Below are 23,359 nucleotides of genomic sequence, written 5' to 3'. Positions count from 1 at the left end.
CAAGTGAGAAAAGTAAATGTTCCGTAAAATAGGGAAATGTATTGTATAGCCATTCCATATAATATTGCCATTTAAAGTTATGTCCAAAGTATATTAAGTCCATAACTCTGTTAACATACAGTCAGATGGATAAATATTGGGACATTGACAGAATTTTCATATTTTGGCCTCTATTCACCACCACAATGGTTTTGAAATGAAACAAACAAGATGTGCTTTAACTGCAGACTTTCAGATTTAATTTGAGGGTAATTACATCCAAATCGGGTGAACGGTGTAGGAATTACAACGGTTTCTATATGTGCGTCCCACTTTTTAAGGGGCCAAAAGTAATGGGACTATCAACTCAAAAGCTATTTCATGGACAAGTGTGTTCTATTCCCTCGTTATTTCATTATCAATTAAGCAGGTAAAAGGTCTGGAGTTGATTCTAGGTGTGACATTTGCATTTGGAATCAGTTGCTGTCGACTCAATATGAGATCCAAAGAGCTGTCACTATCAGTGAAGCAAGCCATCATTAGGCTGAAAAATCAAAACAAACCCATCAGAGAGATAGCATTTCACAGCAAAGGGAAATGGCTGCATTTCACACTGCCCCTTGAACACTAATTTACCTTTATTGTTTTGTCCCTCCTCATTGACTCTCTTCAAGCCCCTTCTGTAGGTGTTGTGTAAATCCTTCATGTTCCCTGAACGGTTAGTGCAATATTCCTTTAGCTTCAATGAGAAATTCCTAATTTCTGTTCTAGTTGCGGTTTCCATAAATTGATTACAGTTAAATAAAATTTAAAAAATATTTATTTTTTTCACTCAGGAGAAAATTGAAGCAATCAATCAAGCCATAACTAATGAATATGAAGTCCGTAGAAAAATGTTAATTAAACGTCTGGATGTGACTGTACAATCATTTGGTTGGTCAGACCGAGCAAAGGTAAAGCACAGTTTGCAATATGTATACTACAGTTTCTAATGGGCAGTTCACTTCCTCATTTAAAGAAAGGACTTTACTGCTAATTCATGGTTTTTCTGGGGTTGATTACCATGAGAAGCGGCATGAAATGCATTTTACAGTGCAGAATTGTGGGTGCCTGTAATCTGGGTGATACAGTTCAACCCCTTATGTATAACTCCACATTGTTTAGACTAAAAGAGCTACTGGTAGCATTATTGTAAGTTTGTGCCATCATCTTACTGTCCTATTTGATTTAAGGAGAAAGGCTAAAATAATTCAAAGTTGGCATCAAAGCAAAAAAAATAAAAAGAAATTTAGAAGCAGCTTTGCACCTGAACAAGCCATGATGCAATGCAAGGGGTGCAGATACATCTGGTTTTATTCTTTTTGCATGCAGGGTAAATACTGATTAATTTTGCATGTAGCCCACAAATCCTGGGCAGCTTTATGTTTGCACTTTATGTTTAGAGTTCAGCTAGGACATGGCCCTCCAAAATGTAAATAGTTTGCATGTGTTGGGTAACAAATTGAAATCTGAAATTCTGCTCCTACAATAAAGTGAGTTGGTGATCGCATAGAACTCATTTAAAATTAAACTGGTCCCAACCTCAAAAAACACAATATCCCAGTCTACCGGGAAAACGGTGTAACGTTAGCAATGCATCCTGATAAGGTTATTGTTTCGGATGCTACTAAGCCACATATTTTTATGGTCACTTAACAGCTTTAATGTGTTGTGATCGGAATAAAGTCGTAGTACCGACAATATGGATGCCAGCACTTAGAATACTAAAGCCGGCCACACATCTACAGATTATCTGTCCAACCAGCCAACTTGTTGATTGGTTGGAATGAAAATCTGGTAAGGAATGAAAGCAAATGACAATCAGCAATTTGCTCCCAAACGCCGGAAAATGGACAAAAACTGTTGTTTGAACAAATTGTTTAGATCAAACATTTAACAAACTTGTCTGACAACCATTTTCATCTGTTTTCTGGCATTTAGGAGCAAATTGCTGATCATCAGTTACTCCCATACCTTACCAGATTTTCATTCCAACAAATCAACTAGTTGGCTGGTTGGATGCAAGTTGGTCTAGTGTGTGGCCAGCTTTACACTAAGGGGAGAGGGTTAGATTTAGGGTGCGGACAGGGGGGGGGGGGGGTGGAGGTTAGGTTTAGGCACGTGGGGGGGGGTTAGGTTTAAAAAGCAGGGAGAAAGGGTTGTGGGTAGTGAGGGGTAGGGTCAGGATACTGACCGACAGGTGTTGGTATCATAACCCTGTCGGGATGCCGGCGTCTGCATTCTGATCGCCTGGATCCCAAGCGCCGGCATCCCGTACCCAACCCTTGTGATCAACACTTTTGAAGTGTGTGCTTGTTAATAGTCTATGCTAGGGATCTACAATGTAAATTTCCCTATGTTATCTGTGTCAAAGTAAAATTAAAAGCTCATCTAGGACCCTTATTAAATGAATTGGTTTTACAAACCAATGTTCGTTATTTCATTTGTCATTGCCGTTGAATTACTACAGTATGTAAAAGTAAAAAAAAATTAAAATGGGCATATTTTCGGGGTTACCTCCATAAGACAAGTACCTCTGTTTTAGGTTAATATATATAGGCTTGTGGAATTACCGTTTGCCAAGATAAATTGACATATTAGTAAACTCAAATTAGTAGTTTTTATTAGATTTACTTTAAACTACAGCAGAGCATTATTTTCATACTTAAGCAGCTATATTTTGCGATATGTTTGCCACAGACTCACTGACTGTTTCATGCACTAATGCTAAAGTAAATGTCTAGCATTGTCGTTTTGCAGTCATTCAGTTACACTGCGGAGATAGTTAATGACTATTCACAAAACACTTTCTTGCCAATAGAGGGCAGTAGTGAATGTAAAATACACAGCCCAAAGTAAAACATTTTTAGTTTGTTATATTTTGTTTTTGCTTCCGAGGACAATGCATCACACACACATAAATAAGTTTGAATATGAGGAGTCTAAAAGTATGTAACAGTTCTGATGATAAATCATTCTTTGTTTGCATTATTTAATGTGTTTCTGATTCAATTTTAAACAGAATCAGTCTGACAAACTGGGTAAAGTTTACCAGCCAAAACGTGCGGCCTTAGCGGGTAAAGGTTCCATTTGTGTTGCACACCTATTGGCAGCCCGTCACGATCTGTCCAAAATCTTGCGGACTAGCAGTGGTTCAATCCGGGAGAAAACTGCTTGTGCCATTAATAAGGTAAGTAGTGCATACAGCAATCAAAGCATTTGGAGTTAAGTCATCAAGGATCAATAATTTAATTTTCAGTGGTGAATTTCTGAAGATTTTTTATTTATTTTTTTTTATTTAAATCTTCACTGCATAATTTAGATTGGGACTTTATATTGCAATAAAGTTCCAGATAAATATCTGAACTTTCATCTAATTTACTATTATGTTCTAAAATAAACAGGGTCAGTTCATGATCCTGTTGGAGAGATTTATATTTTAAGGACATATCAATTTCATTTTATTGTTTTTAGAATAAACTACTTTTCACTTTTGTGCCCCTATATTCTGGGATTCTCTCTGTGCTATTAGTAGCCCTGAAGAAATACTGCCTCCAGATAGTAAGATCTGATCTCCCCCAAACCTCTATCCACCATTGTTGCGTCCTATTTTGCAGTTCTTATTCCCTTTTGTGGCATCCTAGTTTTAACAGGGTTTCCCAAAGGTCAGAGGAAAGGATGCCTAAAGGCAAGATCTACACCAAGGGTCTGATTAAATTACCAGTAAAGTTCCGGCACAGCCTTGTGTGCTATTGCATTGCGGGGTTTATGGCCAGGGAAACGTCCTTGTTTCAGCTTGCGTGAGGTCCCAATGAAATTAAATGGCCCCTAAATGTACTGTACATGGCAAAGTGTATTTAGTTGTCTTTCAGAATTATATTTGGTGGAATGTTTGTTCATTTTTATATCTGAATACATTTTTATTCTATGGTGTGGGAATATGTAAGGTTTTATTACTTTAATTCCCTGCTCTTTTACCCTTTAGAGTAAGTTTGTAATTTGCTCTATGGCCATTATTACTCCGCCTTTCACTCTCAAGAATAAATGGAAACATTTTCCGCACTAATCAAATATGAAATGGCAACCAAAACATTGCTTTTATTATTACGGTTTCCCCAGACATCCTGCAGGCTGGCATTTAACGTGTGAATTGATTTTTCTATGAAATAATGAAATTCCCAGCTGCTAACTTAGACATTTTAATTAAGATCTAAGAAACGCTCTTCCTATTGTGAAATTGTTTCCTGTGTTTGTAGAGGTGGTGCCTAAAAGAATATAGTTATGTCCGTTTCATATATCCTCTTCTAGAATGTGTTGGGCTCTGGAATATCAAGATATTTTATTTTATTTTATTGGCACTCATGAAAACTTCACTCACTATGCACCTATTTGACTTTTTAAACTAATTTTAATATGTTTACTCTGTATTTGCTGACCAGGAACTGACATAAGTTGGCTGAAAATTTTTTTTTTTAGAAGTAATGGCAGTATGACTTAATGGTTTCTAATAGATACATATTTAGTGGCACAGTACTATGCAGAGGTTTACAGTTGAGTAAAAACTGTAATAACACTAGGCTGAGTAGACGAGCGATGACTATTACCCTATCTCAAAGATAATTTGATAATCTTTTGATTCTTTTATGGCTAGACATTGCTAATGCTCTCTGTAGGTGTATATAGGCATTTTATTGAATAGATATCATCTAACAGATAACCTGAGCTTTATATGTTTCTTACATTTGCCTTTTTGCAAAATCTATTCTGTGATGATTAAGTAGACTATTATGTAATTCTATTCAGTTGTACAGTCTGTCAGGTCTGCTTTTCTATTGTTCTCTAAGAAGGCTGTACAATTTATATAAGCAATATATCTTTTTATTGCAGGTGTTAATGGGTAGAGTTCCTGACAGAGGTGGCAGACCCAATGAAATAGAACCTCCTCCACCAGAGATGCCTCCTTGGCAGAAGAGACAAGATGGCCCACCACAAGGTGGTGGTAGAGGCGGAGGACGGGGTGGATATGAACAGTCATACAGTGGTCGAGGTGGATATGAACAAGGTGGTGGTGGTCGAGGAGGTGGCCGTGGGAACTATGATCAAGGCAGCAGAGGTGGCAGAGGAAGCAAAATTCAAGGAGGCTGGACAGATGGTGGTGGCAGCAGTTCTGGTGGACACTATCAAGATGGTGGTTATAGAGATTCTGGAGTTCAAACTGGGGGCTATCAAGGTGGTGGATATCAAGGAGGTGGTGGATACCAGGGTGGTGGTAGTGGATACCAAGGTGGTGGTGGATACCAAGGTGGGGGCTATGGTGGCTACCAAGGTTCATCCTACTCTGGAAGTGGATACCAGGGTGGAGGCTACCAACAAGACAACAGATACCAAGATGGTGGCCATCAGAATGACCGAGGAGGTAGCCGTGGAGGCAGTAGAGGAGGTCGAGGTGGCCGTGGTGGAAGAGGAGGACAAGGTGGTTGGGGCGGCCGTGGAGCACAGAGCTATAACCAAGGTGGTCAATTTGAGCAGCATTTTCAACATGGAGGGTATCAATATAATCAGTCTGGTTTTGGACAAGGGAGACACTACACCAGTTGAGATTATTTCAGCAGCAGTTTCAGTAGAGCTCAGGCAATACAAATGACAACCTAATCAGAAAAATAGTTTTTCTTCTTTCTTTTTTTACCCCCACATCTTTGAGTGCTAAAACCTAGCCTGATGCATGTGTGGACTTGAGCAATAAAAATGTATTCCCACAATTGCTTTTCTTCAGAAATGCTATTTGCTGTGGTAACCTTTTATTCTATATACACACCTTTCATACAATGCAGCTTTCTGTCTGGTTTCATCAGTGACAAGGGTAGTAGAAATGCACTGTTTTAATAATGGAATTTGTCTACTGCTCAACTGATGATTGTGGTAATCTAGCCATTTTACTCACTTATAAGCAGGAAGTCTTGCATACCTGCAATACCCTAAGTAGCTAACAAACTCTTTGCAACATCAGAGGTAGGATACTATGTGGGACAGAGTTTCATTGGTCTGTTCTGTAATAAAAGTGGACTTGTACCCCAGTGATTTGCTGTATTCTCATAGCTGCTGCCCCACAGTATGGCTGTTAACAATTAATGACAACTAGTAGTGCTCTAGCAGAGGTGGATAGGAGCAGTAGAAGTGTGCTTCTACATTATACTGCATTGGCTTAAAGGAAAAATATCAAGATATATACTGTAGGTATTTAATGTTTTATTTTACTTCATTACAAACCTATATTACTTGCTGTTGATGATGATCCTTTTTTGTTTTGGTAAACTTTAACTTTGCAGTTGCTCTGGATGACTGGAATTTGAATTGTATGGTCATCAGAGTTAAGAATAGTCAAAATAATATACCCTCCCCCCAATGAAGTAAAATTAAACATTCATATCATGTTAAGTGTTGTCTTGATGATGATTTTTTCCTTTTATATCTAAAAATATATGTTTGCAGTATTATTGCAATTAAAACAGTCCATTAATAATGCTGCCTAAGCTAATTTTTTAAGTGATTTATTTTTAACTAAAGGTTATATTGAAAATAAGGAAGTTACTACTGGAATCTGTTTGCCCTACTAGGTTACTATAGTTTTTTTTTTTTGTTTTTTTTAAATGAACAGAACACTGTTTTCATGCAAGTAGAATTTCTAAATTCCACATTAAATGAAAAAAATATCCCGTTGTTACTGAACTTAGTTCTCTAGCAGTGTCTGGCTATAATAGCGTTATGGGAGTTTTAGTCCTCTCTATAATACAGAATAGACACGGCTTATAGAAAGTATGTGTTAATATAGTGTTTTCTTTTCTCATCTTTCTATTGCCTGTAGAATCAAATAAGTTGATTTTTAGTTTTTTTTTCAATGCACTCATTACTTTCCTGATGGGGTAAATATTATTACATGAGCTCTACTGTAGTCTGTAAGACAGTTTAGTTTGTCTTAAAAACGTACTATGTTCAGCCATAGAGGTCATATCTGTGATCATCAGTTTACGACTTTAAACTTTAAGTGCAGTTACCACACACTAAACTTTAATTTACACACCAATAACAATATTTTCTGATAATGTGGTCTAAAATTACTTGAAAATAGCTTAGTAGACTTTCTTCCTTTTTAAGCTGTTGCAGTCTCATACCACACAGTCAAGCTGATTGGATTTTTTTTTCCCCAATAAAGACATGCACTACTTCTTGGGCAAAGGAGGTCTATGCTCAAAAATATTCTTTACGTATGCTGCAGAAAACCAAGCCTGTGTGGGTTTGTGTTGTTTATTAAGCCTTTAATAAGAGCCACACAATGATTTTTGTTGGATTTACTTTGTACATAAACATTGTTAAGCTGTGAAAGAAGCCAGTTGAAGGTATGCTGTTAGTATGAAAGGTGAAATAAAGTTGCTGAATGATTACTGTCTTATTTACTGGTTTCTATTCACTTTTTTTATTTCCACGTAGAAATATGTTGGCATTTATTAATCCAATAGAAACATTTGATTTTCTGAGTCTGTTGGATACTTAGGGCTGCAGGGTCTTTGCTAGATTGAAGGCTATGGTGGGAATTATGTTAAGGCTAAGGGGTAAATCCAATTAGGTGCGAGTTGCTGTTTTCTCCTATTTTGCCTAGCGAATTCATTTTGCAATCCAATTAGCAAATCGCACTGTCAGTCCAAGTGAATTTGCAGAGATGGAAAGGAAAAGCTTTATTTTAAGGTTAAAATGTCGGGACACAGTGTTGAACCTCTTAGACACCCCCCTAATGACTAGGCAACTGGAAGTTTCCAATTAGCTTAATTAGTCCACAAATTACATGTTATTTTTTGGGGTTAAAAATGGCCTCAAATTACCCCAAAATCAACTTTTTCGTTCGTTTAGTCCACTCAAATTTATTTTATTTTTTTTATTAAAAAATAATTTTTTTTGTTTTTTTTTTTTTTACAATTTTTTTCAAAGTACCTCAAAAAAATCTTAGTTTTTTTTTTATTTATTTTATATTTGTTTTTGCTTTAAAAGCACATCAGCCATTTGATACTATTAAAAAAACTTCAGTACATTCCTAATGCCCACAAACAGTCTTCTAATATAATCCTGCTAATGAAATTATCAATTTTGGGGGACCTAGGATGGTCTCACCACTTTCTCATGCACTTCTCTTGCAACGCATTTGGCAGTCAATTTGCAAACCTCTGCTGCGAGTACCACAAATAGGCACATTTAATTGGATTGGAGAATTCTCAGGTGTGAAGTCGGTGAGTTTCATGAAACAAACTCACAATTCACACCTAATTTGGTTGACCCCTAAATGTGATTAATGCTAAAGCTGGGAAAAGACGTGGTAGCTGAATGTTGCGTTAGAGTTGGAGTCTGTAGGGGAGGTGGGCTGAAGCATAAATAGTGGCATACATGATGTCGGCAAAAGCCAGGACCCGGAAGATATTGCTGCAGCTGCCTGGAGCAGGTAAGTCAGTGCTTGGCCACCTTGGTCGACATGTTTACTTTCTAACATTTTCTCATTCTACCTGATGAATGTTGACATACCCAATTCCTACAGTTAACAAGGAGAGGGCAGACATATTCAATCATTGCAGTGGGATACAGGTTTAGAGGTACAGTTTGAGGCAGTATTTGTAATGTGATATGTAGTCCAAATGTGGAGGCCTTGTAGGTAATATATATAAATGAAGCTTAATGACAGTGTTTGCAGGTCAGGAAAATATGAGGTGTCTCGCATACTGTACCATCAATTGAAAATATATTTCTGCTTCTTCTGCCACTTTAGTGAGCTTTAGTAATTTGAGTTTTTTTGCCACATCAGATACAGGTTGAGTCTCCCATATCCGTAATTCTATTAACCGAAATATTCCAAAAACCGATGTTTTTTTGGGCAGCCGTGACGTCATGACGTGACCTGGTGTCATGACGTCACAGATCAATGACCAATCATTAGCGGCGTGGGCATGGTCTATATGTCGCGCTCCCCCCACTGCAGCGTAAGCCAGGCATTTCGTGACACCCGCTGGACTCCCCCGCAGCACCTGATGTACCCTATTGCAGGACCTACCCCCGCCGCACATGCCGGGCCTCACGTGACACCTGCTGGACTTCGCCCGACACCCGCCGGATCACTCACGACATCCACCGGACACCCCAGCAGCACACACCAGGCCTGTGACACCTGCCGGACCCCTCCGCTGCACAAGCCAGGCCTCCTATGACATCTCCTGGACCCCCCTGCAAGGTATTCTATTAACCAAAATTATCCGAAATGCTCCCGGTCCCGAGCATTTCGGATATGGGAGACTCAACCTGTATATACATATTTTTCTTACAAATAAGTGTGTAGTACTGTAACAGTTTTTACAAAAATCTGTTTCATAGATATAACATGTTCTAATATGTATTGCAGCTACTATGTGATGCAGAAATTGAAGACTCATTATATTTCTGGATCAAGGATGTTCTTACCTAACCTGCTGCCTGGGCAATAACTGCTGCCCTTTGTCCTTTCTATAAACTGCTATACACATTTGTGTGGACTTCAGCAGTGTCATTTTAGGAGGTTTTTTTTTTTGGTAAACTTTATTTTAAGGACCCTGCATAACATCAATGAGAATAACAAAAAAAAAAGTTACAAAGGAGGACGATGCATAAGAATCGATCAAAACCACATTATGGACTTCGTTACAAAGTACAGTGATTTTAACATTGTCCTACAATACTACAAACAGCAAAAATCTCTGTAATAAAAGTTAAAGTAATGCATCCATAAACATACCACAGAGTAAGGGTATTCGAATCAGGAAAGAACAATAGTAAGACAGAAGAAAGTTATCAAGGATGGACTCCCAGCATACAGTAGTTGATGTATGGAAAGTAAACCAAGGGCACTATATCTGATACTGTATGTAGAAGAATATGATTTAAAAGGGAGGCTATAATCTCCATAGATAAAATGTACCATAACTGGTTAACAAGGACAGAGTAAGTGGGAGGGTGAGGGGATTTCCATTGTTTGACTATTAGGAGTTTAAAAGCGTTACATGTGTAATCAATTTGTTGTCCTATTTAGACACTGAACGCAAGGGCCCCTGCAGGAGAAGCACTAGCTGATCCTTAGGAGCAGTGCAGGAGGTGACCGGTGACATTGGATTAACTGCCAGCGTCCAAAACTGCTGGATCACCGCATTGCATTCTCACCAGATATGGAAGAAAAGCCCACAATATTGCAGTTTTGCCAACACTGGTTAGAAGAATTTGGGTACAAATGGTGTACCTTATCAGGGGTCATGTACATCGAGTATATACTTTGTAAAATGTTTCCCTGATGTTGACACTGGGGGATGCTTTAGCAATCTGTTGACGTACGTGAGACCAGTGGGCATAGGCCGAGGCTGGTCTGTGAATACCAAGGGAGAAAATCTACTCCTAGGGGGATAGAGCATATCAACCCATTTCTGTATGCCAGGAGGAGATCCATGAGATAACATAACTCCATTGTGTGGCATAATAGTAATTCTGTAATAGGGGGAGACCCAGACCACCATTAACTATGTTTGGACAAGGTCAGATGGCTTAATCGTGGATTTTACCCCACCAAATGAATTTATCAAATAGAGATTGCAAGGATTGCAAAACATGCCGGGACCCGAACGGGAAGTGTTAGAAAAAGATACAAAATTTTAGGAAGTGCGCTCATTTTTATGGCGTTCAGTCTACCTATCCAGGAGATATACTGTGAGGACCAGGCCGATATGTCCTGCTGTAACCTTCGAAGAAGGGGTGGTATAATTTGCATAGTACAAATGGGAATATTGTTTGGTGATATAATCCCCTAATTAATGAATCTGCATAGGATGGCATTGAAATTTGTATGTGGATTCCTCCCTTATCCTTATAGTATATGCAGGGAGAGTGCCTGTGATTTGCAATTGTTAACCTTGTAATCAGAAAGCACACCGAATTGTCCCAATTCCTGAAACAAGGATGGGAGAGACACAGTCAGATTGGTCAAAAGAAGAAGTATGTCGTCCGCAAATAGTGATACTTTATACTGGTGACTTCCTAAGGGTACAGAAATGTCAGTATTCGCTCTAATGCGTGCAGCTAATGGCTCAATACATAATGCGAAAAGCAGGGATGAGACTGGGCATCCCTGCCGAGTCCCATTACCCAACCTGAACATCTCGGAACAAATACCATTAGAAGTGATCATGGAGGAAGGATTTTGATAAATCGATCGGACAGCATGCAAAAATCGGTCACAAAAACCAAACTCTTCATGGGTGGAGAACCGGAAGGACCAGGAGACCCGGTCGAATGCCTTCTAAGCATCGAGCGCTATTACCACCGAAGGTAATTTGGAATGATTACTTCAGTGGATCAGATTGATGGTTCTACGTGTATTGTCCAGCACTTGGCGATGTGGGACAAAACCTACCTGATCTGGATCAATCAGAGTGGGTAAAAGCACATTGTCTATTCGCCAAAATATTTGCAAACAATTTGATGTCAGTATTCAAAAGAGAAATGGACCTAAACTGAGCATAATGTATGATCCTTGTCCAGTTTAGGGATGTAATGTAAAGAGAGAGAGAGCCAGAGGTTGTATGCGATGGGCACATAAGGAGAATATAAAGTATAATAAAATGTAACCTTTATTGGTATTAGACTAAAATTATGCCAATCTGTGGGAACTATACAGTGAAATATGAATCCTTGGAATAAATCAAATTCTAACCGTGCATGTGGTAAGGAATTTAGATTGTAAGCTCCACTAGGGCAGGGACTGATGTGAATTGACAAATCTGTAAAGCGCTGCGGAATATGTATGCGCTATATCAGGGGTGGCCAACCCGCGGCTCTTGAGCCGCACGTTGCTCTTTTGAGTTTCCGATGCGGCTCCCAGCTCAGGAGACCCCCACTAGTACAGGAAATGCTGGTCTCTGAAGCAATCAGAGACTAAAGAAGCCTCTGATCTCTTCAGAGGCCAGCGTTCCCAGTAATACAGTGCGCAGGTGCCGTCATGACGTCATCTGCGTTGTGAGGAGCCCGCGCGCCTACTGGATTCAGTTAGATCCAGCAGGCACCAGCGACGGTGGGATTCGGGAACCATGACAGCGTTGATCGGTGCCAGCATGAAGACAGGTAAGTTTCTTCATAGGGAGGGGGAGATAGTACTGGGGGCACCAACTTAGGGGGCACGACTACAGGGAGCATTGCAGAAGGGGCACAACTACTGGGGACATTGCATAATGTGCACAGCTACAGGGGGTTTTGCATAAGAGCCACAACTACACTGGGCACAGCATAATGGGCACTGGCTTTCTCAATGTATTTTATGTGGTTCTGGATTTCAATATATATTTTATTTGGATGTGTATTTTATGTGGACCTGGCTTATTTCTGTGTATTTTATGTGAACGTGGCTATTTCAGTGTTTTCTATATTGCTCTGGCTTTTTCTTTGACTTCAACAGTGAAAATACACAATTACATATTGTTCCCAATACAATTTTTTCAATGTGCTGGGCTCGCCGCCAGCGTGACTAGAAATGGGGGTGTGACACAATGTCATGCTCCTGCGAATGTCATACCAAAGGCGTGTGCACAAAAATGTGGCACGACCTTGACAGCTAGTTCCCCCCCCGATTTTGCACACGCGCCTTTGGCGCACGCATGCGATCGGCTCTTCAACTTGACCACAGATATTTTTTGTCTCTGACTGGTTGGCCACCCCTGCGCTATATCAATAACTGGTAATAAAAAAAATAACCATTGACTGAAGAGGTAGTGTCCCATTGGAAATCTCTTGTTTATTGCGAAATCAGGATCATGACCTTCATCAATATACAGGGAATCTGTACTTGCTCTGTCACATTAACACATAGGGCCGTATTCAATTGCTGGCGAAAAGTTCTCGCCGGTGACAGCATGTCACCAGGCGAGAACTTTTCCCCATATTCAATACCAAAGACTTTTTGCCGGTGCGAAAAGTCTGCGCCTGGTATACAGCAGGAAAAATTTGCCTCTGAAAGGAGGCAGAATTGGGGGCTTAGGGTGCAAAGTTACGGCAACACCCATGCAGCCTTGGGACAGTCCCCCAACAGTAAACTGCATCTAAAACAGTTGGAAAAATACTTTAGAACACCCCAAAAAAGTACTTTAGTTTTTTGGACGAAAAAGTTCAAAATTGGGGGACAAACTTAAAAAAAAACCTTGCTAAATAGAATCAGGGGGGTCCCCCAACTATGCCCCAGGTGGTTTTATTACTGCAGGTGTTTGCTGAAGGTGCATTTTTTTTACGTTTTTTTAAAACATTACTTTAACGAATTTAAACCGCTTGCAACCATTTTCATGTACTCCAAATTTGCTGGCACTACTTTTGCATTTAGCATTATTTTTTGCTAAAAATATTCTTCACCACTTGTGCAAAGACGCTAAATGGCACCAATTGAGAACATTTAAGCACCCCAAATACCTTCAACAGGGCTATTTGGGGGTATCCATAGTGATCCCCCGTGTCTTCATCTTTAGGGGGGTGTCAGGCTGATTTCCCCAAATCTGACAGCACTTTTCGCCTGTTTGAGTTTCGCCGTGACGCGTTTTCGCGTCCTTCGGAATTGAATGGGGCGAATAGCAGTAACGAGTGCGATACTTTTCCAGAGGCAAAACTAGTGATGACGGCTGAAAGTACGCCATGCGAAAAGTCCGGGACCTTTCGCCGGCAATTGAATACGGGCCATAGTGTTCATAGAATTGGAGTCGTTATACCAATCACAGTACAATGCAGTATGTAATTCATATTGCTGCACTGAATTTGTAGGTGTTTCCAAAATGGCTATTAATTAATAACATGATAGCAATGTAGTATTGATTACTGTTACCAGCAGAACACAACTATTGCAAGTACACCAAAGTAATAGATGAAAAATGTTGATTTATTTATTTTATTAATATCATGTTTGGTCAGGATTCAAATAACCACCTACTGTATATGTATATGTTGTCACAGCACAAGTGTGAATTTATTTATGACGGCACTATAAACTTCTTTTCACAATGCAAGTATATTATTTCACTTCAAGATAATAGCAATCATCTAGGGACTGTTTCTAGTGCAGTGTTCAATAAAAATGATATATGCAAAGATTCCTATGCTGCCACACGATAGAGTTGCCGTGCTGTGCTGCTATCACTCTGCTAGCTGATTCTCAAGTGGCTCACATCCCCTTTGCAGGGAATCGGCGTTTTCTCTATCACTTCAATCTCTTTACATTATATTACTCTTTCCTTTTATGATCAAGTTTAGGGATGACAATAATGTTAGACCTGGTAGAGTCAGGATGAAAATAGGATCCTTTATAATATGGGGTTAAATTATTTTGGTGAGATAGGGAATTAAATGGAATGCAAAAGATTTATAGTAAATCATAAGAAATCCATCTGGGCCCGAGGCTTTCAATGGCTTCTGAGATTTAAGAGCCAGAGTGACTTCTTCTAACGAAATATCCCTACTTAAACTAAGTGCAGTATGGGTGCTGATAGTTTGAAGATCTCAGGACTATAGATATTCTCTGCATAGCCGCATTAGAGGGGTCAGAGGATGTAGAAAGATTATACAATGCTTCATAATAGACTTTAAATGTTTGGTTGATAACTCTAGGGCCGTGGCCATCTTTCATGGAGACTATAGCATGAGCTGCGCGTTTAGCCATCAATTTAGAAGCTAACAAGGCATCCAAGACATCGAAGATTTTTTTTCAGCCAGGATATTATGTAGTTCACTTCTAGCCTTATCGAGTTGCTTCAGTGTTGATGCCGAGTGAGTGCGTTTATGATCTATTTCAAGCTGCCTAATTTGAGCAGTCAGAGACAACACTGCAGCAAATTGTTTTTTCTTACGATGGGTGGCATATCGAATAATCTCCCCTCTGATTACTGCCTTGTGATCCTCCCACACCACACGGTCTTGGAACTAGAGGAACAAGAAAGATGAGGAGATCTACCAGAATGGTCTTGGTCCTGTGAAAGTATTGTATTAAAGTCTCCCCCTAATATATCTTCCCCGTGATAGAAATTATGAAGTTCTAAAAAATGGAAAAAAAGACTGGCCTGAGTTAGGTGCATATACATATTTTCCACTAAGCTGACCTTTTAGAAAAAGTTATCAGCCGTTCTCATCCGAGCGTGTGTCAAGTAGTGTAAAAGGTACAGAATTACGAATTAAAATCGCCACCCCGCCGCGCTTTGATCTATGATTTGAGTAGAAAACTGTTGAAAAACGAGTGATTAGCGAGGGATGGTCTCTCTTTTTGAAGTGCATCTCCTGGGTTATTATGGACTCGCAGGTTGTTGCGACGTTCTCGGTTTTCAAGATCCTCATTCTTTTAGAGTTCACGGCTGAGATATTCCAGGTCTCTACGTAGATTAGCTGAGGAGTAGAAAGCCTGTCTATGTCGGTTGCCAGTCAGGTCACGCGTTTCTATGCAAGGCGATGACCACATTTTATTTTGGGGTAAAAATTAGCATCCTTTACATTTTGCTCCTTTCAAAATCTGTTGCTTCAGGTTACCCGATTATTTACACACCCCTTCATATCATACAGTGTGCTTTCATGGGTCCCTTATACTTGATATTTGTTTGAAAACTGTTTCTTTCAGATGTTGAAACCAGGAAAAAAATGTCTAGTTTTAAAGTAAACTGGGTACTTTCCATTTTCATCAACTATGATATACAGTCCCTGGTGTCCACAGTTTTAAAATATTTTATTTGTGAGATGCTCTGTTTCTAATGGATCGTGACAGAAATACACATGGGAGAATACTTTCTCTGCTTTGAAATTGTGTAAGAAAACTTGCTAACAGCAATATGGCTGAAGGAGCAAGTAAGTACAAGGCTATTGAAACAGACTTTATAAAAAAAAGTGCGTAATACTTCATTTTTCAGTACTTTAAGTGGACTGAAGTCATTACTGAGAATAGGTTATCAGGGCTGTGTATTTTTGTAAATAAAAGATTTGGGTATGACAAATGATGGTTTCAGATTTAAAAATATGCAGCACAAAGTAGTATTTATTTTGCTGATAATGCACAATGCAATGTGCTTGGATGTTTAACCACCATATTCCACAGCTGGTTTCAAATCAATTGCAAAGTCTATATGCACTCGAAACTTAGGTCATTTTGTCCTCTTTGTTTTGTCTACCCAAAATCATTATGTATGGGGTAACATCAGTGCAGTGAACAAATATTTTGCCATAACAGTTGATAGGTGGAGAACAGGTACTCAGAACATGTGTAGCCCACCCCAGACTCTAGCTAAGATACCTTTATGCACTGTATCAGGGTTCCTATTAAAAGAGCAATAATTGTTGCCAGTTTCTGCCTCCCTCTTGTCATTATAGCCACAAAGCAATAATTATGCAATAAGAAGTTATTTCTCAAACTGTCTTTTTACTTGTACTGTTGTTGGTCAGCATACAGTACTAGGGATTACTGCATGCAAGTCCAAACTCTGTTTTATAGTCTCCTATCTTGTTCCAATATATCTGCATACCGTCGGCCAGTGTGTACCCAAGATACGTCTGTGAACGACGACGTTCACAGACATGTCGCATTGGCACTGCTGCACAGCCGATGGACAGATATGCTTCGGCAAGTGTGTACGGGTGGTCCGCAGACACAGACCCGTAATCATCATCATCATCGGATGAATGTACATCTTTGAATAAGGTGCAAACCACTGCATATTAAGTGAAATTATACTGTTCATATGTCCCAATCCCGCGTCCGTCCATCTCCCACCCCCCCCCCCCCAAAGAAAGCACAACACTGTATTATTTTGCTCCCAAATGTTGCCACGGAAGCAGGGGGAAAAGTGCTTCCACCATAAACAAAATTGTGAGTTTCGACAAGGATTTTATTTATTAACCGTTACTTATATAGCGCCAACATTATTCTTTTGCACCTTACAATTGGGAATAAACTAATTAAACAAGAGTAGGTAATAACAGGCAGACGAAGAGGTAAGAGGACCATTGCAACCTTACACGCTATAGGGAAATAGGTATTGATACACAAGCATACATTCCACATATTGCATATTGGTCCAGACAGATTGCAGAGGTTCTGGGTGGGCTGTGCGATCCAGTCACAAAAATGTTGGTCAGCGGGATGTGTAAGTGAAGAAAGTTTAAGTATGTAAAGTTATGTGCGGACTGTATAGAGGGTGTGTGTCACACATCCAGGTAACCTGACTCACCAGTGCCACCTTATGGCCATCAGTGCTCCTGCTGGACGCCAGAGACATCCCTGAGATGGGTTGCCGAATCCCGGGATCCCGACAGGGTTAACATACCGACACTTGGTCAGTATGCTAACCCTCTTCCTCTCCCTACCCTAATCCTCCCTTCCTGGTGTATAGAGTAAGTAATAGGTATGAAATGTTCATGTAACATGTTGGGTGCAATACATATACAGAAAGGGGGCATAAGGTAAATAGAGGGCATTGTTATTGTAGGACTCGGGCAATATTTATTTAGTCCTACTGGAGACAGTGTGGCATGTACAGCTGACATTATAAGGACATATCAGTACACTTGAATGATCAGCTGGACATTCTGTTGGCAACCAAGAAGCCTTAAGCTGGTATGATGTGTAGCCGGCGATGCGACGGGCACGCCGACGGCCGGAATACTGGGTGGTCCCCACTGAATGATCCGGTGCCGACCGCCCGGTATGCCAGCACCCCCCCACCCTGCATAGTGCTGCATGAGATCGTATATCGCTTCTCCAGATCTCTTGTGCAGTATGAAAGATCTGGAGGAGCGATGGATGACCTCACGGGAGCGCGCACTGGACGATATCAGACACACACATGGAATGATATAGTGGCAATATCGTTCCAATTCGTCGGAGCGGCCGCATTATCAATCTGTGTGTGGGGGGGGGGTCTTATGACACCCATTCTAGGTAAGCCCCCTTTAAGGGATTTTTTTTTTGTAAAGTAACCATTCATGAGGTTCTTTCTGCTTCCAATTTCTAGTATTCTTATTGATCCTGTAGAAAAGATATCAGTAAGATGCACTACTGTGTTTGAAGGACCTTGATAAGAAATTACTTAGGGATTCTATCCATACTAGTGCTTCGATGTAATCCTTAAGTAAGTTAGTCAAGTGCAATCTCCAGAACACTATAAAGAATGTATTAACTAGATAGTTAAATATTTTCCTTTTTTAGTACTCCATGACAACATTTACAATGGGTTTAATCTCTTCTAAGTTAGGAAGAGACCGGTATCTAGAACTGCATCCCAGGATGCTGTATAATGCAGCTTATTTTAGTCTATTGATTGCAAAATTTTATTGCATTTCTATATTATCAGTAATTTGGAGTTGTGCACCTGAGATTTTGTCTGTTTCTGAGCTTATTTTAGTCCCCTGTGTCCATTCCTATTTCTAAACTAGGTAGGTCAGGTTCAATGTGTTTGTCTCTTTGCAGGGGCATAACTTCTTTTTTTGATCCAGTGATGCACCATATGATGCTGCAAGCTGTGGATGGCCTGACTGAGGTACAGCATGCCACACAGAATGTGCTGTGCAGGCTGTAAAAGACAATGGAGGAGAAAGTGTTTGAAATCAAGATGTTGCCAGAGCCTGATCCCAAACAGATGTTTGAGAAGATGTCTTTCAATTACTGTAAGTTAGGGGTATGCTCAATATCTGAAAAGTTAGTGATTAGTATATTTTCTTCAGTGCCTTTGCAGAACAGATTGGGATAAAAATGGGAGCAAGTCATACATTAGAAGATCTGTGCTGTCTGATTAAATTCTTTGTTTAGGTCAGAAAGACTTTATTAGCTAGACTATGGAAAGAAATCGGCCTCCAGAACAAGTTAGCAGCCATTGTATGTAAGAAAGAAGCTGTATGGTAGAGAAGAGTATCTAAAGAAGAGGTTTCCTCATTCTGAAAGTGAATCCTTAGAGTAAGATTACTCTAGTAATGAATCTTGTGAAATTGAAGATACACCTAATTTGGATGATGTATAAACTTTGCTATAAAAATGATGGGATAACCGAGTAACATCCCCATCAGCACAAACATTTCTCTGAGGACCATAATCACAACAATAAACCTTTCCCAGGATATCAAGTGGTGAAGGATTTACAGTAATCTATAAAGAAGAGAACAAGTAGAAAAATCAGGCTAATGCGGAGACTAGAGCGTATCCTTTTGATGAGGAAGAGATATTGAAGAGTCAAGATCCATGCAGCCGTAGGTAGCTTGTCTACTAGAACCCATGAATCAACAGATGGAAAACACTTTGAAAACTGGTATTGCCATAGCCTCTGTGGATAGTGCTTTAAGATTCTGGGTGACTAAACTTGATATGGATCTCAAGGAGTAGGTAAATAGGAAATACCTATTGAGAAGTGTGGGCATAATACAAAAAGCAATTGAATTTCTTCAGCAAGCTCTATGGCATTAACAGTTGTGGTCAGAAGAGCCAATTTGGAATCCATGATTATGAAATCTTCTGGAGGGAAATTTATCAGATTGCCACAAGGGCGAAGGTCCAACTTTTTTTCTTTAGCCTCCTTCATGTCAGCAACTCAGAGAGCACCTATAGACCAGGGAAGCAATACAATAGGCAGAATGTTTCTTCTACCACTACACAGCTCTTTCAAGCATTCAGGATTACAGTAAGTGTGAAAGCAAAATCAATTAACAAAACAATGACTGTTAGCTAAATTAGTCCCCTCTAATACCTATAACAGTGTTTCCCAACCTTGGTACTCAAGGCACACCAACAGTCCAGGTTTTAATTATACCCATGCTTGCGCACAGATGGTTAAATCAAAATAACTGAGGTAGTAATTAAGACACCTGTGCTCAAGTACTGCTATCTTAAAGACCTGGACCGTAGTGTGTCTGAGGACTGGTTGGGTACCCCTGACCTATAGTGAGTGAAATTCCACAGTATGCAGACCTGTGGGTGCATTCTATCAAAGACCATTGGGTGTTTAGGCATCAGATGACATGTAAACAAATCTACTGGAGAGTGGAGGGTAGGAATATGCTGTACAGTAAATGCAAACACAGTGTAGTCAACAATCTACTGTAATTGCAGAAACATGGCTGGATTGAGAACAAGGCAAATAGTGAACTCTCCCACAGCAAACACAATTTTTGGGAGTACAAATAATGGATCATCAAGTACAGATCCATCTTTGGACAAAAATAAAGAGTTATTTAAATGTTTTCTTCCATTATACGGTTAGTTCCCTGTGCAAGATGGCATATGTACAGTCTTCAGTTGGCTTCTTTGAATCATATTAGCCTGTCAATAGCCACTAATAATTTTCCCATCTGATGCAAACCTGAGGCTAAAGACACTGGAAATGTCGCTCTCAGAATTAGTAATAGTGAGTACAGATTCCAGTATTGTAGTCTTGAGAGCTGAACAGATACAGATAGTATAAAGGGCTTGGCCTCAAAAGGAAAAGGTTCTCAATATACGTACAGACATAAGTGTCAGAAAGGGGGGAGCAAGAGGGTGTCTTGCCTCCCCCCTTAAACATTTGAAAGGCGCCAGCCGTGCACTGTCAGGGGCTATATTTTAAGCAATAGGCTGTACAGCCCCTGCATTGCAAGAAGGAGGTGTAATGTGTACAGCCTTTAAGTTAAAAGACCGAATATTACACCTCCGTGCGAGCAGGGGAGCACAGCCCCTGACCGTCTGCAACCACTGCTCCAGTCCTGACCCAGGCATCACGTCAAGTGAGGGCAGAAGTGCGGTTCCATGGACATGGCAGGGTTTCATGCCCAAGGAGATCAAGGGCAACAGGTAGGGAGGGAGGGGAGGAATGATTTTATGTTGTTCCCCCAACATAAAATAGTTCAGAAGATGGGGGACTGATATGGGCGAGCCATGCTGTCAATAGCATTTCTATAATGGGTACAGGGTGTGCAGTGCATACGGGCCCCTGGGTCTAGAGGAGCGCACACCCTGCACCCTTATATAATTATACTAACCTTTCCAGAGTCCTGTGGCTGTTGGAATCTGGGAGCTGCAGAGCAGAAAAAAGTCACAAGTAAAATGGTGCAGCGACCATTTTCCCAGTGATTTGCACATTGCCACTAGAGATATCCCCGGAAATAAGGTGCGGGCACCATTTTCCCAGAGACCCACGCATGCATAGTAGACTCTAGAATCAAACCAAAGTCTACTGCGCTGCAAGAGGGGAGAGGGCTATAAGGAGGCTGCACACAGGCCCTCCACTCTCTTAAACTGCCCCTGAACGCCACTTATCATTGTACTTTATCTGCAACTTTATACCAATTCCTTTGGAATAAAAATGCTAATCCTAAATGCCTAGTACACTATAAGTGACGTATGACTGAATAAGATGCTTACTTTAGGGGAAAATAGGAAAAGTCTGGTACTCGCTATACATGGTGGGGTGTCTAAGTCGCACAATATGGCACAAAGAAGGGTAGGTATATGAGGACACAGCGGTAGACACTATTTCCCTCTCAAGTGACTAGCTTGGAGTTGATACCCAAACTTCAAAAGCTGATTTAGCATCAAGAAGTCCTGCTTCGTAAATGTACCCTCTTTAGTCTTTGGTCAATCTTCAGGCTAAGGAGCTAGGCCAGAAAGCTGATCAGAGTTCCAAGTCATGCCCATTTGAATGTAATGTTTGTGAGGTAGAGAATTCATAGTATAAACTCCAATGCGTTTGAGAATATGTAGTCATTCACATCAGTCTCTATCTCACTGCATGTACAATTTTAATTAGAGAACGGTTCGATTTTGCTGAAAACCAAACACACCTGAACTTTGGGGTTGCAAGTTGAGCAGAGTCCTGGCTCGGGTCTTCTCGCAAGTTCAGAACTATGCATCTAAAAACAGCATCTTACATATTTTAGATTGTATTTAAGTCCATCCCTCAGGATTTCAAGTGCTGTGCAGTGGTCAAAATTGACTGGAAATTAATGTTATGATGTTAATAATACTATAGTACCAAACAGTTCCAACTTACATGTTGTTTTTTTTTTGCAATTTTTAAAGAAATACAAAACACAACCAAAACATGAAGATGATTTACAGCCAAAACCAAAACATGGTGGTCTGCGTACATCTCTAGTTTTAATGTGACTGTGAACTGCTGTTTTTTCCCTTCAAGTCAGTGGTCGAAGTGGGGCGGTATACGGCGGTATGACATACCGCCACTTCCCGGCCCCACTTCATTTTAGCCACAGAAGAGAATGCACCAGCGCTGGGATGCAGTATGACATCCCAGCGCTGGAGCAGCGGCGGCAATGTGTAGAGATGTGTCCCGCAGGGGACACATCTCGATCAGCGGCTGGCATGTAGCCGGGACAAAGCAGTCATCTGGTCCCGGCTGCATTGTAAGCAGCGCACTCTGGCTGCCAGCCAATCATGGGGCTTGCGTCCGCCAGCCAATTGCAGGGCCTGTGGCCACCAGCCAGTCACGGGGTTCGCGGCTGCCAGCCAATCACGGGGGTCGTGGCCGCCAGCCAATGAGAAGCTGCCAAGCGGCAGCTTCTCATTGGCTCGCACTACTGCAGCAGCAACGAAGACTCGGTGCTCCTGGCAGCTCCGTTCCAGCAGCACAGGACCACAGGTAAGAGGGAATTAGAGAGAGGGGAGGATGTGAGAGAGGGAATAGAGAGAGGGGCAGACAGAGGGAGGCAGGCAGTTAGTATTGTAAGGGGTGAGGGAAGAGAGGGATTCAGTTAGAAGGGCAGGCTGTGAGAGAGGGGAGCAGGCAGGGAGAAGTGTGGGGGTGGGGTGAGAGATGTACAGTGGGGTGATATGGAAGCAGTCTCCATACCCCCACCTCTAAATTCCCACTTCGAGCACTGCTTCAAGTACCGCATTTTAAAAATTTACAAAGTTGAAAAAAGTCTGAGATGTCTCTAATAAGTATTTATTGGAACATATTACAAACAAAACAAAATGTCTTCGTTGGGTATGTATTGGTACCATTCATGCATACAACTTTATGCAATGCAGAAAAGTAAGATTCTTTTTTTCTTAAAAATATCTTCAGTGTCAAGTATGAAAAAGTTGCTGCAATTACAGAAGTTAAAACAATGTTTATTAAACAAATCCGTACAAGTATTTCATTAGCAAATGATCTACAGTACTTCAGCAAGCTTAAAGCTGGCCAAGGTCACAAATCTGAAACTGATAAGTACAGTAGTCCCCCTCACACATTGCCTGCTTTCTATCTGGATGATATGATGGTTACTCATGCTGAAATCCCTAAAGGTTTATGGAACAGCTAAA

General features: G+C 40.5%; 1 protein-coding gene across 1 annotated transcript in view; it reads left to right on the top strand.

The window, feature by feature from the left end:
• The window catches only part of TSLIG3A (tRNA splicing ligase complex subunit 3A), a 40,882-nt gene extending 33,417 nt beyond the window's left edge, over positions 1-7,465 (top strand). The window contains exons 6-8 of the mRNA XM_088474444.1: positions 816-932; positions 3,041-3,208; positions 4,906-7,465. Coding sequence (XP_088330570.1) covers positions 816-932; positions 3,041-3,208; positions 4,906-5,616 — 996 coding nt within the window. The 3' untranslated portion in view covers positions 5,617-7,465. The remainder of the gene's footprint in view (positions 1-815; positions 933-3,040; positions 3,209-4,905) is intronic.
• The last annotated feature ends 15,894 nt before the right edge of the window (positions 7,466-23,359 follow it).

This window comes from Taudactylus pleione, unplaced genomic scaffold (assembly GCF_031769625.1).
Source record: "Taudactylus pleione unplaced genomic scaffold, aTauple2 ptg000154l, whole genome shotgun sequence".
Lineage (NCBI taxonomy): Eukaryota > Metazoa > Chordata > Amphibia > Anura > Myobatrachidae > Taudactylus > Taudactylus pleione.
This window is presented reverse-complemented; position numbering and strand designations above follow the sequence as displayed.